The 16,229-nt window shown below is 52.1% G+C and overlaps 2 protein-coding genes and 1 pseudogene across 2 annotated transcripts in view; 2 read left to right on the plus strand and 1 right to left on the minus strand.

Moving 5' to 3' along the window:
* The window catches only part of Sun5 (Sad1 and UNC84 domain containing 5), a 15,584-nt gene extending 14,504 nt beyond the window's left edge, over nt 1-1,080 (plus strand). The window contains exon 13 of the mRNA XM_015505332.2: nt 824-1,080. Coding sequence (XP_015360818.1) covers nt 824-955 — 132 coding nt within the window. The 3' untranslated portion in view covers nt 956-1,080. The remainder of the gene's footprint in view (nt 1-823) is intronic.
* Nucleotides 1,081-6,658: 5,578 nt separating this feature from the next.
* Efcab8 (EF-hand calcium binding domain 8) overlaps nt 6,659-16,229 on the minus strand; it is a 65,278-nt gene continuing 55,707 nt past the window's right edge. Inside the window, 4 exon segments of the mRNA XM_015505555.2 lie at nt 6,659-8,893; nt 9,876-9,974; nt 10,117-10,330; nt 11,442-11,574. Coding sequence (XP_015361041.2) covers nt 8,456-8,893; nt 9,876-9,974; nt 10,117-10,330; nt 11,442-11,574 — 884 coding nt within the window. The 3' untranslated portion in view covers nt 6,659-8,455.
* LOC107158906 lies at nt 12,033-14,047 on the plus strand (annotated as a pseudogene).

Below are 16,229 nucleotides of genomic sequence, written 5' to 3' on the forward strand. Positions count from 1 at the left end.
GGGGGGGGGGGGGACCCACCCGGGGGGGACCCACCCGGCCGCTGGCCTGACCCCCCAGGGATGGCTGGCTGCATTTCCCCCGGGGTTCCCCAGAACCCAGCAGGTGGGGTTTGCTGGCTCCAGAGTGGAGAGCCCTCGCACCGGGAGCCCCGCCCCCATCAGCACCTGTTCCCAGCCCGGGAGGGAATGGAGGCTGGAGGGGAGGGCTGGGAACAGAAGCAGACAGGCGCCTCTGGAATCACCAGGGGGCCGGACAGGGCGAGTGTCCAGGCTTGGAATCCAGCCAACACCGGCCCAGATACAAATGCTGTGTGGTCCTGGGATTTCCCCGCTTTCCTGGCCTCAGTGTCCCCGACCCCTGTAATTCCCTGAGAGACTGAAACCCAACAGGGCCTGAGGGCCGAGCCTCTCCAGCTTTGTGCCCTGGGCAGGAAGCAGGATAAACACAGGCCTCGCCCTCCATGAGAGCAGCGTGTGGGGTGCTGCTTAGCGCCCTCGTCCCAAGGGCTCAGTTCCCCACAATCCTGGCTCCAATCCTGGGGCACAGCCAGTACCACTCCCATCCTTCAGAAGGGGAAATGGGCTTGCCCAGGCCTATGGCAAACATGCTGCCAGGGGCCTGCGGCTGGGGCATTTCCCAGCCACTCTAGGTTGGTTCTGCTGGTCTCAGCACCTTCTATCCTGGCCCCTAAGTACTGACTTGCTGTGTGGCCTTGGGATACACCATTTCCCTCTCTGAGTCTCAGTCTCTCACCTGAGATATGGGAGGCTCTCTTTCCACTCTGCCAGGGTGAGCTGCCCCATGTCTGATTCTGTTTTCCAGAACCATCCACCTCGAGCTTTTGGTGCTGTCAAGGTGAAGATCTCAAGCAACTGGGGGAATCCTCGCTTCACCTGCCTGTACCGAGTGCGCGTGCATGGCTCTGTGACCCTGCCCAAAGAGACTCCTAACTAGGACTCCTGCCCTGAGAGAGAGTAAAGTTTATTCTGTAGCCCGCGCCCCAGTCTGCATGTCTTTGGGCCCTGTAGAGGGAGAGGGGCCCAGGACTGAGGTCTGAGGCCATGGTGTGCAATTCCTGATCCCACGCTGGGCGCCCGCACATTACAACAGCCCCGGCAGGACACAGAAGCCTCTGAGCAGCCAAGTGACTGGTGGAGGTCTCCGCCAGCAAGTGGTAGCACCTGGACCCAAACCCAGGCAGTCTGGTTTTCTCTCTCTGGTTTCAAATTGATCCCACCCCTGGTCTCCCCATCTCTGCAACAAAGACAGGATGACATCTGTTAGGTAAGGTGGCAGAGGAGAGTGTTTCAACATCCTCTGAACAATTTTCTGTATGATATCGAAAGGACGTACACCCTCTCTGGGCCTTAGTTCTTAGTTCCTCCTATTCCCCAGACTTCAGCCACTCATATTGGTCTGTGATCTTCGCCAGAGCTGAGGCCACCTGTTCTAGTGATTGTTTCCTCGAGAGCATGAGTGCTAGACACGGTGTCCACCACCGTGAAATTCCCAGCACATAACATGATGCAGAGTAGGTGTTAGGTAAGTGATCACCGAGGGAACAACTGACCTCTGGCCCAGGCAGGCGACAGGAGGTCCAGTCCCAAGGAGGGAATGACACTTCCCTAAGCAGGGCCTGGGAGTGGAGCAAGCTAGCCAAAGCGGAATGGGATCAAGTAGTGGAGCCGGAAAGAGAGGGGATGGATTCCAGGTGCTCCGTGAACAGGAGTCTTGTTCTTCACCTGAGGGGAGCCGCTGGGTGCGGCCAGGCCCTGCCCAAACGTCAGGTCCCTCTCTTCACAATCGGTTCCCCTCTGCCTGCCCCCCTCAGGCCCTCCCATCCCCCAGGGCCACGGTCCCCGGGGGAGCAACACAGTTCGCAGTGCCCTTGAAAAGCCCCTCTGCACAGGCAAGGTGGCAAGGCTGAGGGACAGCCCTACCCGAGTCCCACAGAGAGCCCTGCCCAACCCTGCAGGGAGCCAGGGCCTGGTCCAGCCAAGGCGGGCTTTGTTTCCAACGCAGACAGACATGGACCTGGGCCCCCCTCTGCCACCCCATCTCAGGTCCACAGGGAACAGGCTGGCCACTTGTCTGCCACCCAGGACACCCCCGACCCGGCCCACAGCAGGAGTGGGCAGCCGGCCAGGGGGGTGCCGGCTCGCCCTGGCGGCCCAGACAGAACCGGAGGTGCAGAGCGCCAAGTCACCGGCAAGGCCCCGGAGTGGCGCCTCTGATAAACCCAGCTCCAGCCCAGGATGTGGCTAATCCTGTTAATCTCTGGAGCCAGGTCAGCTCAGCGGGAGCAGGTGGACATGGCTCTGCTTCTGCAAGACCCAGAAACCCCTGGGCCAAGGGCAGGTGATAGCCCAGTGATGGCCCCGCATGTCCTTGCCTGTGCTGCTTCACGGTGTCACCTTGAGGGGTCACCCTCGGTGCCTCAGTTTCCCCAGCGGCATCAGGAGGTGCCAGCTGTCACCTCTCTCTGCCCAATGTGGACCGAGGCCCAAGACCCCCAGCACAAAAGGCCTTCAGCCATGGCCTTCAGTGTGACCAGCTTCGTGCCCAGGTGGGGAAGCACCGCGCGCTCATCTCTCTAGGTCTCAGCCTGAGCCCCTGGGTCGGTGGGAACCCCAGCCATGGTTTTCCAGGCCTCTGGATGCCAACCCTGGGTGGGGGGAGGTGGCTGAGGCTGCTGGTCACTGTTATGGACGCCACCAGGGAATCTAGACCCAGGGACCCCCACCACCCCTCTCCTTGACTGTGGGATCCCAGGGCTTGTGGGGAGCTCAGGTGGCCTAGACTCCGCGCCCCAGCTCCCATAGCCGTCCTGGTCTGCGGACACCTGGGTGCTGCTGCCCCCTACAGGCACAAGGACCTCCCGCTGCCTTCACTGCCCAGCTCTGGCAGCCGCCGGGGGCTCCAGGGCCAGTGTGACCAGGGAAGCAGGGCGAGGCAGGCTCCGGTCTCCAGCGGGGGTGAGGTTCTATCCCCCGCAGGCCTTTGAGTTCCTCAGGGGGGTCTGAAGTCGGAAGGGAAGGCAGGGTGACCCGCCCACCCAGGCTGGGGAGAGTAGAGCTCCCCAGGGACCTCCTCACTCCGCCTGCCTTCCCACTGCCAATGACGCCAGCCAGCTATGTGGCCACAGTGGGCGCTGCCCCCGAGGGCCATGCCAGACAGGGGGAGCTCCCGATGGCCTCCACCAGGGACCGCATACCCACGGAAACATTTTCCATGGAAGGCGAGGATCAGGTAAGGGAGGCGCTGCTGAGAGGCCACCTCTGAGGCCACAGACCCTGTCGGGGTGCCCCCTAGAGGCGCTGGCACTGAGCAGCCTGAGGCACCGTCCAACACCCAGCTCTGCTCAGGCGCAACTCTGTGACCAAGGGCAAACCTCAACCTCTCTGAGCTCAGTTCCCACCAACAGGAACAGACACTCTAGGAGCAAGGAGGGGTCAGGCCGTGCAAAGCTTGAAGCCTGTCCCCCAGGTCTCCGGGGAACAGGACAGAGAGACAGCAGTCCCCAGTAACAAGAATGATCAGAGAGCACTCCCAGGACGACGGGGTGTGTGAGCCCAGCCCTGCCTGGTCTCCTCTCTCCAACGGGCTCCCAAGGCCATGAGACCTAGAGGACAGTCACTTGCCCATCACACAGCAACCCAGACTGGCCAGGCTTTCAAGCCAGAGTGACCCAGAGCTGCTCCAGCCCCGAGTGACATCAGGACATGACATGAGAAGTCTGTGCCCTGCAATGTGGAAGGCCCAGTGCTCAAGAGGGGTGGGGGGCATGTGACGGCAGGAAGGCCGGTCACAGGTGTGTCTAGAGGACCGACACCCCAGGGGCTGCCCCACTCACCTCCCTAAGGCCTCAGGGACTGTGAGTTTGCTCTGTAATCCACAAAAGTGGCTCTGAGGAACAGGTCCTAGCAATGCCACTGCTTGTCAGCCCTGAGTGCCACTGTTCCAACCTTACCACCAAGTCCCAGAGGCCTAGAGCACTGCCCCTGGTCTGCACATCTACACAAGCTGCTGGCCCCCTCCAGCAAGCCAAGGGGAGCCCCAGGGTCAACATGAGGCACACCACAGGGGTCAAGTGCAGGCAAAGTCCCTGGGAGAAGCCAGAGGCCCCATGAAGGAATTCAACCACAGCTACTTCTCCCCATTCTATGGATGAGGAAACTGAGGGTCTGAGAGATTTAAGCCCCTGCCCAGGGTCACATGGGGTGTGAGCAGAGAAGCCAACTCAAGAGTGCACGCTCTGAGCATCAATTCAACTTGAGACGTTACCAATTCCAGAGTCCTGCCTGGGCTCCCCCAACCTGATACCTCCAACGCCCTAGAGAGCCAGACAAAACCTATAACTCCCCTGAGTTCCTTCACCTGAAAAACGGGGAGCCACAAGTCCCACATAATGTGCTCGCTGAAGATAATAGCTGGGCTTTCCTCCCCAACAATGTCCCTGCCTAAGAAACCCCTCCCGGCTCGGCACAGCCTCTCTCCCCTCCAGAACCTGGAGACCCTTCACCCCTCACCCACCCCTGCAGAGCCCCAGGTCAGGAAGCACCAGGCCAGGAAGATAGGGCGCCTTGCTGCGGTGGGGCCAACTTGAGAGCGCACAGGTCCCTGACGCAGTCAGGGCAGTGGTCAGTGGTCAGAGAAGATGAGAACCAGCAGCAGAACCAGTCCCCAGGAGCAGCGCTGTGGGAGTGCAGGTGTGTGGCGCGTGTGACCAAATCACAGGTCAGTCTAGAAGCAGGCGTGGAACTTTATTCACCGCAGGCCAAGGGGCAGCAACCAAGTCAACTCTGCACCCTTGGACCCTTTGCAGAAGTTAGAGTGCATCTTTTATAGCCAAAACCCACAAGCTACCAGTAAATCAAAACCATAGCAACGTGGAAGTGGGTCAGAATGATCCAGTTCAGGGTGCAGTCAGGGTACATTGCCCAAGAAAAATGGGAACTGAAAAGAGAACATCTTACAAAAGCATTTCTTAATAATACATTGTATAAGAATAAAAGAAACGTTTTTCAGCAGCTTGGCCTTGGCCAAACAGGACGTGGGTAGCCGGAGGTGGGCTACAGAGGTGGAGTTTTCACAAGGGAGAAATTTCTTATATGAAATGGAGTCTGGGGTAAATGGAGTCTGTCTGGTCAAGGCACATACACTCGGGCCCACAACACAGGAACTTACTCTAGGCCACAGTCCAGAAGGAGTGCGTGCGGTTCAGAGTGTCAGCTTGGAGTAGGCCTCATGGTTGTGACCAGCAGGAGAAACCCAGCTCCCCTGAAGCCTGGGGATACATTCTTTTTTATACTTTTTAGTTATACATGGACACAATATCTTTGTTTGTTTATTTTTTGTGGGCTGAGGCTCAAACCCAGGGCCTTACATGTGTGAGGCGAGCGCTCTGCCACTGAGCCACAACCCCAGCCCCAGACTCCTTTTATGGCCTGATTGGGGGAGTTGCCCCATGACATGGCCTGGTGAGTCTGATGAGCTCGTGGGCCTGATTTTTCCGATATGAGTTTGGCACGCCTGTGTGTCCGTGTGCTTCTGATTAATTCAGTAAATCCACAGGTGTCACTTTTATTAGCATGACTAACTTATTAGTTTGTGCCTTATGGCTGTGCTAGACAGATGGTGGCTGTTTACTTGTAGAGACATTTCATCTCGGAACTTAAACTCAAAATGGAGTTAATAGCTTACGGCAAGCCACGGTCTCACAGAAGGGTCACTCAGGCTTTGGTGTCCCCCAACAACTGCTGCTCTCAGCATCGTGGGGTAACAGAACAGAGCATAGCTTGTTTTCCACAGTTACACATGGAGAACATGGCCACAGGACATGGGTGTTTGGGGTGATGTCTCTATAGGTGGAGGGTTGCTGGTCAACAGCAGAAAAATCCTCCAAGATGAAGAAAATTCCCCAGTGCCTCATAATGACATGGTTCTAGAAAGTTCAGAAGAGGCGAGGAAGAACCCTCCCCTCAGGATAACAGGCCGCCAACCTCCACCACAAGGAGACAATACATTTCCACCTTTGAGGCCAGAGAGTGACAGGCTCTGGGTGCCAGCAGGACACCTTTTCAGATCCACCATGGGGAAGAATTTTCTAGATTGGAAGGTGCTTAATGGATGTTTGTTGCACAAGTGAAAAACAACAAGGGCTGAGAGGGTGGCCTTACCAAGAAACTAGTAGAGCTTAAGACAGCACCCTGGTGAGCCAGTCTCCCCGTCCCACAGCCTGATTTGTGTCTGTCTCTGAGGACTCGCCTCCTAAGGAGAAGTCGGCTGTGTGAGCTTTAAGCCCATGAAAACCCAGATGTGCCTCTAAGGGCTCTGCACCCTGGGACGGCTGCCAGATGCTGTTCAAAATAAAGCCCGAAACCCTTTTTGTTTTTAATATTTATTTTTTAGTTGTAGTTGACCCAATACCTTTATTTATTTTTATGTGGTGCTGAGGATCGAACCCAGGGCCTCGCATGTGCTAGGCAAGCGCTCTACTGCTGAGCCACAACCCCAGCCTCCCACCCAACCCTTTTTTTTTTGGGGGGGTGGGAGGGGTAGATTGAACCAGGGGCGCTCTACCCCTGAGTTACAACCCCAGCCTTGCTTTTTTTTTTTTTTTTTAACCTTCCAACAGGATCTTGATAAATTGCCCAGGATAGCCTCTAACTTTCAATCCTCCTGCCTCAGTCTCCAGAGTTGCTGGGATTATAAACAAGTGCCACCATGCCCAGCCTCCAGGGGTGGGTTCCATTCATCTCAGTGAGGCGGGATAAAGGAATAAAGGTGGGTAGAAAGGAGACGAGAGGAAGGACAAGGAGATTATAGCTTTAATCTAAAAGCTAAAGTTCCTCCCACCTGTCCTTCCCAGGCCAGTTCTTCCCCAGGCCTGTCACTCCCAAGTTTCTGGGCAATCTACAAATCTTCGCTCAGGATCTTAAACTTACTGGAATTTGCCCACTTATGAAATCCTGTGCACAGTTAATCAGCCCATGAATACCTGTATTTTTAGAATACACTAGGCAAAGAGAGATACAAAAATCTATAATCCAGTATATTTTCCCAAAGTTATATAATGTCTAGATAACAGATAACATCGATCTAAGGACTCTGGGAACAACCAGACAACCATAAGCCATCTGTGACCACCAGACTAATGTCATCCCCCCATACCTTCCCATGCCCACCTCTCAGTTTCCTTTAAAAAGAAATGCCTGAGTCCTCCAAAGTATGTCTCACCCTTAAGATGACCCGCGTCCTCCACTAAATGTGCACTGCTTGCTTTCCTGAACAAATCTGTTGGTGCCTCTCTCTGACATGTCTTGAAATTCCTTTCTGTGATGTTTGTCAGGGACCCTGTCATCTTGAGTTAAGGTCCCTCTCTAGAGGACCTCCTCAGATGCCCTCCAGTGATATGATAACCCTTCCTCAAAGCACACGTGACACAGGACTCAATACACCCCGCATGTAAGAGATACACCTGTAGGGACTGCTCTGCGGGAGGTAGGGGCCTCGAACCTCCTGCCCTGGGGACTCAGACAGGCTCCCCTGGCCTCTCCACCCCCTGAGCAGCCAATTCAGGAGTGCACTGCCCTCGAGCTCAGCTCTGCTAGCCTGAGGACAGCTGTCTTGGGGTACCTGGGAGGAGTAGCATGGTCCACAACCATGGCAAGGGTGGGCCTAGGGGCTCTCTCTGTGCAGTGGTCACCAAAGCTAAAAAGGGCATAAGTTGGTTTGGGGTGAGGGCCTGGCCGACAGGCCTGTGCCTCATGACCTCTAAATGCTATCTTCTGCGTCCAAAAATCCCCACATGCCTCAAGATGGCTGGTGGCCCAGCAGAGGCCTAGATGGTGCTTCTGGGTCAGAGGGAGGCTCCAGAGCCAGGTGGGTACCATCTGTTTCCCCGCACAGGGGTGTAGCTGGAGTACCTGTGGGTGAGGGGGGCTGGACAGACAGCAGAGGAGGGGAAAAACAGCCACTGGCACCACCCGATGGGCTCTGGGCCTCATGTTCCATGAGACAGAACCAAAACTCTGGGCCATGCAGCTCCCCCAGGGTGTGACCCACCCGCCTCAGCACCAGGGGCCCACCAACGGCCCACCCTCAGGTGTCACCTATCACCTGCCAGTCAACTGTGTCCGGGTTCCTGGGGCCGGGACTCTCTGTGTCTTCCCTGGGGCCTCGCCAGGGTGTGGCTGATCGAAGCAGGGACTAAGGGTGTGAGCCCAGCCCAGCCTCATCACCTGCAGGACTCTGACAAATGAGAACATTTATTTTCTTCTCCAAGACTTTGTGCAGATCCAGAGAGAAGACAACTGGACTTCTCCAGAGAGGCAGAATGGGAGCCACTGGGGAAAAGCCCACAGTCCCCAGGACTGGCAAGGTGTGAGCCAGGGACAGCGGGACCCCACAAGCTGGTGCCTTGCTGGAGGGCTGGAGACAGGGGTGGACACTTCAGAACCTGACATGGAAGCTCCTCCTTGGGGAGGACATGACAGGGGCTTCCAGAGGCTTTGGGGGGCGCAGAAGGGAAGAGGCGACAGCCATGGTGATCTCTGGCCTCTGCAGGGTGGACTGGGACCCCTCGGGCAGGGCTGAGGGGGAGGTCATGGAGGCTGACCTGGGCCACGAGGTGGAGGACCGAGGCCGCAGGGAGGAGCTGGAGTCCAGCAGCCTGAAGGTCGAGGCTGCTGGGGACAAGGAGGAGGAGTGGGAGGAGGTAGCAATGGGCGTGGTGTCCACAAACACCTGGTCCCTGGGAGGCTCAAGATCATGCGCCACCCAGCGGATGTGCCGGCCCTGCTGGTCAAGGACCCTGTGTATCAGGGAGTCAGGCGGCTGGACAGGAGTTAGCTCGTTGAAGAACAGGTTCTGGTAGATCTGAGGAGAGATCTGCAGGGGACAGAGCAGCGAGGTGGGGCACTGTGGGGGCTGAGGGCACCCAGGACCAAGAGCAGGACCTCTCACGGAAAAGAAGTCTCCAAGTACCAAGGCTATCACCAATGCCCACAGCCCGAGGGCCATGCACCCTCTGCAGAAGGCCTGGTCCCGGCCCCCAGCTCTTCACGCTTCTTGGGTGTTCACCACAAGCTGTGAGGTGGGCACCAGCACCCGAGCTGTTCCCTTCTCACAATGAGGCCACTAGCCAGGCCCACAGTGGGCCCAGGGGCAGAGAGCTCCTCAGGTGTACCCCACCTCTCCGATTCACTCTCACGATGCCATGAGGACCTGCCCAGGATGGGGCAGGGGTGCAAAGTGAGCCCTCTCATGCCAACCTGCCCCACGCCCAGGAGAGGCCCTGCAGAGGCCTGTCATGTTCTCATTCATTCATCCCCACAGAGAAGGAGGGGCTCTCAGAATGCCCCACAGCAAACAAGGAGGGGGAGGCTGGGCTGCCTTGGCCAGGGACCTGTGTGTGCTGCCACTGAGCCACCTCTCCCCCCCCGGGGCTCCTTTCTCTCCCACTCCCTTCCATGGACCCCATCCCTTCCTGTGTCCCTGAGACCATGACACCCTGTGCCCGTTCTTGAGTGCCCACATCCTGAGGACATGGGCAATGGACACGTGGAAAAGCAAATGAGCAACCACAGACTGTGGGAGCACTTGGGAGGCTCCAGATGTGCCAGACCCCAGAGAACCCCTCCCACAGACCTAATGACGTTTGTCCTCTAGGATGAAACCTGTGCCAACAGCCTCAACCAGGGCCAGACCAGGGCCATAACAGCAGTCTGCGGCTTAGAATCCTGATAAAGGACAAATGTCCCCATCACTCCCATTGGAAGCCACACGGGCATCACGGCGGCCACCACAGGAGATGGGATCCCCTAACCTCCATTAGCCCCGCATCTCAGGGGCAGGCCCCACACACCCGTACCTGCCGCCTCATCCAGGTGTTCTGCATGCCACTGAACAGGACTTTGGGGTTCTGCAACCGTTCCTTGGGCTTAAACGCTGCCCCCACCACTTTGCTCACCTGCAAGAGTCTCAGGTGAGAGTGAAGGCCAAGTGCTGGGCCTGCACCTGCCTGACCTCCCCCAGCCTACCCTGCAGGAGTCTCAGGAGAGAGTGAAGGCTAAATGCTGGGCCTGCACCTGCCCCACCTCCCCCAGCCTCACCTGCTTGCCCTTGGACTCCCACTCACTCCAGCTGGCTTCGATGTCTTGCAGGGAGTGCTCGCCAGCCCACGGGGACATTGGGGCCATCCTGTGCAGCTTGGCCCAAGCCTCCGCCTCTGTATCTGCTCTGCCACTCAACAGTAACATCAGCGCCTCTTGCTCCCGCCGTTGGTACACCAGCGCCTCAGCCAGATCCCTGCTGTTAGGAGCTCACCTTCACAAGATGCCCCTCCTGCTGCCAGGAGCTAAGAGAGGAGCTCCCAGTCCTGGGCCTGTCCTCCCCAGCCTTTCCCCCTCCCCCGTCCCCAGGCCATGCTCCCAGGGCCCATCACTGAGAAAGCCTTCAATGGCACTGCAAAGCCCAGATGCAGTGGCCTCTGCAAGTCCTGCCATTCCCCCCACCACCCTGTGCTGTCCTCCATGGAGGCTGTACCCCATTCTAACCTCACCTGGACCTCCCCTGTGGAATATTCAAACACCCTCCCACCCCAGGGAAACCCTGCCTTCGCCTTGTTTCATATGTCCCCACAGGACTGCCTTGATGGGAGCACAGGCATCACACAGATTCCATGGATTTTGGCAAACTCCTACTTAAATGTCAAAACCCAAGTCTACAATCTCTCTTCCTAAGAAGCCTTCCTTATCTGTTCCACCCAATCAGGTGGCTTGACCTCTAAACCATCCCTATTCCTAAATCATCACATGGCATTGCAGACATGGGCTTGTATGTCTGCCTCCCTGTGAGTCCTCTTGAAGCGGGACCTGTTGCCTGGACTGTCTTGGATTTCTGGAAACTTAGCTTAAGGTCTGGAAGTCAGACCTCCATGAACTTTTTTTAAGCAACCAAGATTATATGAGACTTGGTCAGGAATAAGGGTCGAGCAGATGGAGTGAGTGGGAAGAAGAACAGAGCCCCTCTTGCCTACAAAGCAAGGAAATAACACAAATGTCTGCTCGGGACCAGAGACTTGGATGTGGGCCTCGCACCCTCCTGCCAGGGACCTCTGACCATGTGGAAATGACCTCTGCTAGCCTGGAAAATCCAAGTCTGGCTCAGGGGGGCCCCATCTAGGTGCTTGGGGCTCTGATTTTCTCCCCTTACTGCTCAATCTTCCGGCCAAGCTGCGCTAGAACGAGGCTTGGGCTCCCAGCCACAGCTGCCACCTATAGAGTAAAACTGCCTGCAGGCCCCAAGCCTCTGGCCTTCCAAGGGCCCTCCCCAATCATGCCCAGCACTGCCCAACTCAGGGAGAGGTTCCTGGGACCTGGGGAGGCCTGCGGCACCCCTGCTCTAGCCAGGAAGACTCGGGGGCTGGCCAACTCACTGCAGCTCCTGGTGGGAGGCCTTGAGGAGGGTGCCTATGGAGTCGGACTTTTCCTCCACGCTTTCTCTCTGTTCATGAATACCATCCATTTTGGCATCCTGTAGTCTTTTCCAAACATTCAGGCCAAATGTCCCTGTGATTTGATCCAGACCAAGGACTGAAACACCCTCCCTGAAACCTTTGCCCTTAACGTCCACCCTCAAGTCAGCCAGTGATCCCTTAACCTGCCCCATGCAAATACTGGTGCCCCTCATGTGCCGGGTATTGTGCTGGGTACCCAAAAAGCATCTCGATGACCAGACACCAGTGTCTGGATAGGCTCAGTACTCAGGCCTCAATCATCTTTCCACACGTGCAGATTGAGATGGAGGGGGACCAGGGCAATGGCACATGGCCCTCAGCTGGGCTCCAAGTGGGCATCTATCCTGCGAGACTTGAGGTAGACTAAAAAGAAGGCAGTGAAAATACAGCAATAGGGCAACAGGAGTCCTATTTCTGGACAGGGTGCAGTGTGGTGGCCATTCTTCTGCTGCCGATTTTTTTTTTTTTTTGGGGGGGGAGGTACTGAAGCTTGAACCCAGGGCCTTGAGCATGCTTGGTAAGCGTTCTACCACAGAACTGCACCCCCAGACCCAGAACTTTTTAAATTAATAAAAATACAGCAGACGGCTGGGGCTGGGCTCAGCGGCAGAGCGCTTGCCTAGCATGCATGAGGCACTGGGTTAGATCCTCAGCACCACGTAAAGGTGGACAAATAAAATAAGGGCATGTTGTGCATCTACAGCTACAAAAAAAAAAAAAAAATTAAAAAACAATGTAGCAGATGTGTTACAAAGTCATACTTTAAAAAAAAAATCAGAGAGCTATAGAAGCAAGGAAAACTAAATACACTAAAATTACGGAAAGGAGTCTTTCCATGCCAAATGGGGATGGGAACTGCTTCCTTGAGGCTTTTCTAGATCTGGGAATAGGCTGAGAGAGAGCTGGACTGGGTTTAGCAGAAGTAAACTACTGGAGGGGAGAGTCCAGCAGGGCTTCCACCAGCCATTGAGGTCAGCATGATGGAGTGAGTCCAGTGGACTGTAAAGGTGCCTCTCATCCCATAGGATATCTGCTAAACAGTAGAGAGGCTGGGATGCGGGGAGGAATGAGGTCAGCAAGAGACAGAAGGGGACAGTAGGGAAGAATGAAGGAACTTTGGATTGTGCAGCGGGGAGTGGGGGAGAGGGGGAAGGACGATGGAATGAGATGGACATTACTACCCTATACACATGGATGATAACACTACCTGCGTGACTCTGCATCATGTTCAGGGAAAGGAAGGAGAAGCTGTGCTCCATTTTGTACAATGTGTCAAAATGCATTCTACTGGGGCTGGGGTTGCGGCTCAGTGGTAGAGCACTTGCCTGAGCATGTGTGAGGTACTGAGTTCGATTCTCAGCACCACATGTAAATAAATAAAAAATAAAGGTCCAACAACAACTAAAAAAATTTTTTTAATTAAAAAAACAAAATGCATTCTACTATCATGTATAACAAATTCAAACAAATTAAAAAATTATAAAGAAGGATCTAAAGAAAAAAGGAGAGAGACAGAGTCCCACAGAAGGAAGAATCCTGCCACAAATAGAACTGACTTCATTCTGAGGCCACAGAAGGCAAAGTAAACCAAGTCTACTTAAAGCCACAGTGCAGCCCCAACCCAGCTCAATCCCCGCCGGATGAAGGTGTTCCACCCCACACAGAAGAAAGAACAAATGCTCTGGGGGAAAGTAATGTCATCTCCAGTCTCCGTAGTTCATTTGTACAAAGTTCACAAAAGTTTTGTTTTGTTTTATTGACATGAAGAGGCAGAAAAATATAATCAGTCATCAAAAGAAAAAAATAGACATTAGAAGCAGACCCTTCAGATGATTCAGACATCGGGGTTTGCAAATAAAGCCTTTAAAATGACTATTGCAAGCAGTGTTAAATAAAATAAAAGCAAGTGTAAGGAAAATACCTGTTGGAAAGAAGGAGAATTTCAACAGAAAGTTGTGACCTGTAGAAAAGAATCAAGGGAAGTGCTCTAGAGCCCGATCTGCCTTCCCAGGGTCCTGTGTGCCCAGGTCTCAGGACTGAGTGGAAGAAGATTGACCAACAGCATGATGAAGAAAAATTGGCCAGACTTGAGGCTCAGGTCTGGGGCAAGGGCACAGCCTACAGAAAGAAGCTACAGCTGATGACAAAAAGCTTCAGAGTTCTCTAAAAAAACTGGCTATGAATAACATAGCTGGTATGGAAGAGGTGAACATGGTTAAAGATGATGGGACAGTTATTCATTTCAATAATCCAAAATCCCAAGCTTCCTTGTCTGCTAATACCTCCACAATTACTGGTCATGCAGAAGCCAAACCAATCACAGAAATGCTTCCTGGAATCTTAAGTCACCTTGGTGCTGACAGCTCAGCAAGCCTGGGAACAGTTCCCATGGTAAATACTGGACAGTAAAGCACCAAACCCAGAAGAACACATTGATGAAGAGGATAAAGATTTCCTAGATCTTGTAGAAAATTTTAATGAAGCATCAAAGAATGAAGCTAACTAAAAAATTTTTTTGGTATTTTGGAGCTAGACTCGATTAACAAATAAGCTTGTGGTTTCAAAGTTTTACAGACCCAGAGAATATTACCTGCTAATAGTTCTGTGATAAAAATATTTTGCATATTAATAATGCTATTTGTTCAGCATTTTTTGGTCATTTGAATTTGCATTTTGTACTTCTTCCCAGGACCTATTCTTTTGGTCAAAATATGAAGTATTGGTGCAGTTTGGAAAAAAGGAACCAAATAGGTCTGAGGATGTAGCACAGTGGTAGAGCAATTGCCTAGCACATGTGAGGCCCTAAGTTCAATCCCCAGCACCACAAATAAATTAATTAAATTAAATTAAAATAATAAAATGATATCTCCGATAACTCACTCGGGCTGTTCACCATGGCCCATGCCTATAATCCTTACTACTTGGGAGGCTGAGGTGAGAGGATCACAAGTTCAAGGGCAGTCTAGGCAGTTTAATTTAGCAAGATTCTGTCTCAAAATCGAAAAAAAAAAATTAAGACTGGGGATGAAGCTCAGAGGTAGAATAAAAAAGAAAAAAAGAAAAAGAAAGAAAGAAGAGAAAACAGCTAGTTGGCTGGATTTAATAGCAGAACTGCATCCAGAAAAAAATTCATAAACTGGAAAGTGGTCAGTAAAAAATATCCAGTCTGGAATATAGAAATTAGAAAAAAAAAAAAAGATAAAAAGAACAGAACAGAGCATGAAAACATAGAAGACAAGATAAATGGTCCAGCACACACACAGCTAGGAACCTACAAAGAGGGATAGGAGGAAAGAGGGCAGAAGCGACAGTAAAGGCATATAATATCTAAGAATTTTTCAAAACTGAAGATGTCAGCCCATATATTTAAAAAACAATCAGTGTACTCCAAACAGGATAAATACAAATAAAACACACTTAGGCCTGTAATGGTGAAATTGCTAAAAACAAAAAAAAGAAAAAGAACCTTCAAAGAAGCAACATACAATTAACTTTTCAACAAAACACATGGAAACCAGAAGACAAGTGAAAAGAACTTTTTTTAAGTGTTAACAGAAAAGAAACTGCCAGGTGAGGACTTAACACGTAGTAAAATAGTCTTCAATGTTTAGGACAGAATAAAGATGTTTTGCCAGGTATGATGGCACATGCCTGTAATCACAATGACTCTGGAGGCTGAGGTAGGAAGGTCATAAGTTCAAGGCCAGCCTGGGTAACTTAGACTCTATCGCGAGATAAAAAATTAAAATGGCTGGTACGTATCTCAGTTGTAGAGCATCCCCAGTACTGTAAAGTAAGTTAGTTAGTTAAAAAATAAAAATGAAATAAAGATGCTTTAAGATAAATAAATACTTAGAGAATTTATTAGTGGCGCATAACACAATAAGAAATAAAGAGGTCTAGGGATGTAGCTCAGTAGTACAGCACTTACCCAACATGGGCAAAGCCATGGTTGGGTTCAATCCCCATTATTGGCGTGAAAGAAAAAGAAGAAAGTTCTTCACGCTGAAGGTAAATGATTTACGAACATCCTAGAACCAGAACTTCAAGAATGAAGAGTACCAAATATGTCAAATATCTGGGTAAATGTGAAAGAAAACTGCCTAACCCAACATCAGGACAAATGTCTTAAAGGGAGACAGAACATAGGTACAAGTACAATATATGATCATAGCCTAACAGCTGGAGAGGGGAAGGTAATATCTTCCATAGACATAGTACTAAGAGTGTATATAATAATCTCTAGCCATAGATTATTGATAAAACAATATTTTTCTTAATAGATAATATAAAATAAAATTTAAATAATAAAGGAGATAAAACAAAATAATAGAAAAGATAAACAAAGTAATTTAAAAATATTTGATTCATCTAAAAGAAGAAAAGAGGATCAAAAACCAGATGTGATAAACAGAAAATAAATTAAACTGATTGTGGAGAATGAAAGAGCCCCTAATCCTGCGGTAAAGGTGTTGGTGCTGCATGGGTCTCAGCCAATGATAGACCCAGCTACAGAAGTAATTAATATTTTAATGGACTAAATATCAAGTTAAGAAGCATAGATTGCCAAACAAGATGAAAAAAAAATAAGACTCAACTATACAGTGTTTAAAAGAGGCACAATTAGGGGGTTGTAGATGTAGCTCAGTGGTAGAGTGAACCCTTAGCCTGCATGGGGTCCTGGGTTCAAACCCCAGCACTCCCCAA

Source organism: Marmota marmota, unplaced genomic scaffold (genome assembly GCF_001458135.2).
Source record: "Marmota marmota marmota unplaced genomic scaffold, marMar, whole genome shotgun sequence".
NCBI classification, from domain to species: Eukaryota; Metazoa; Chordata; class Mammalia; order Rodentia; family Sciuridae; genus Marmota; species Marmota marmota.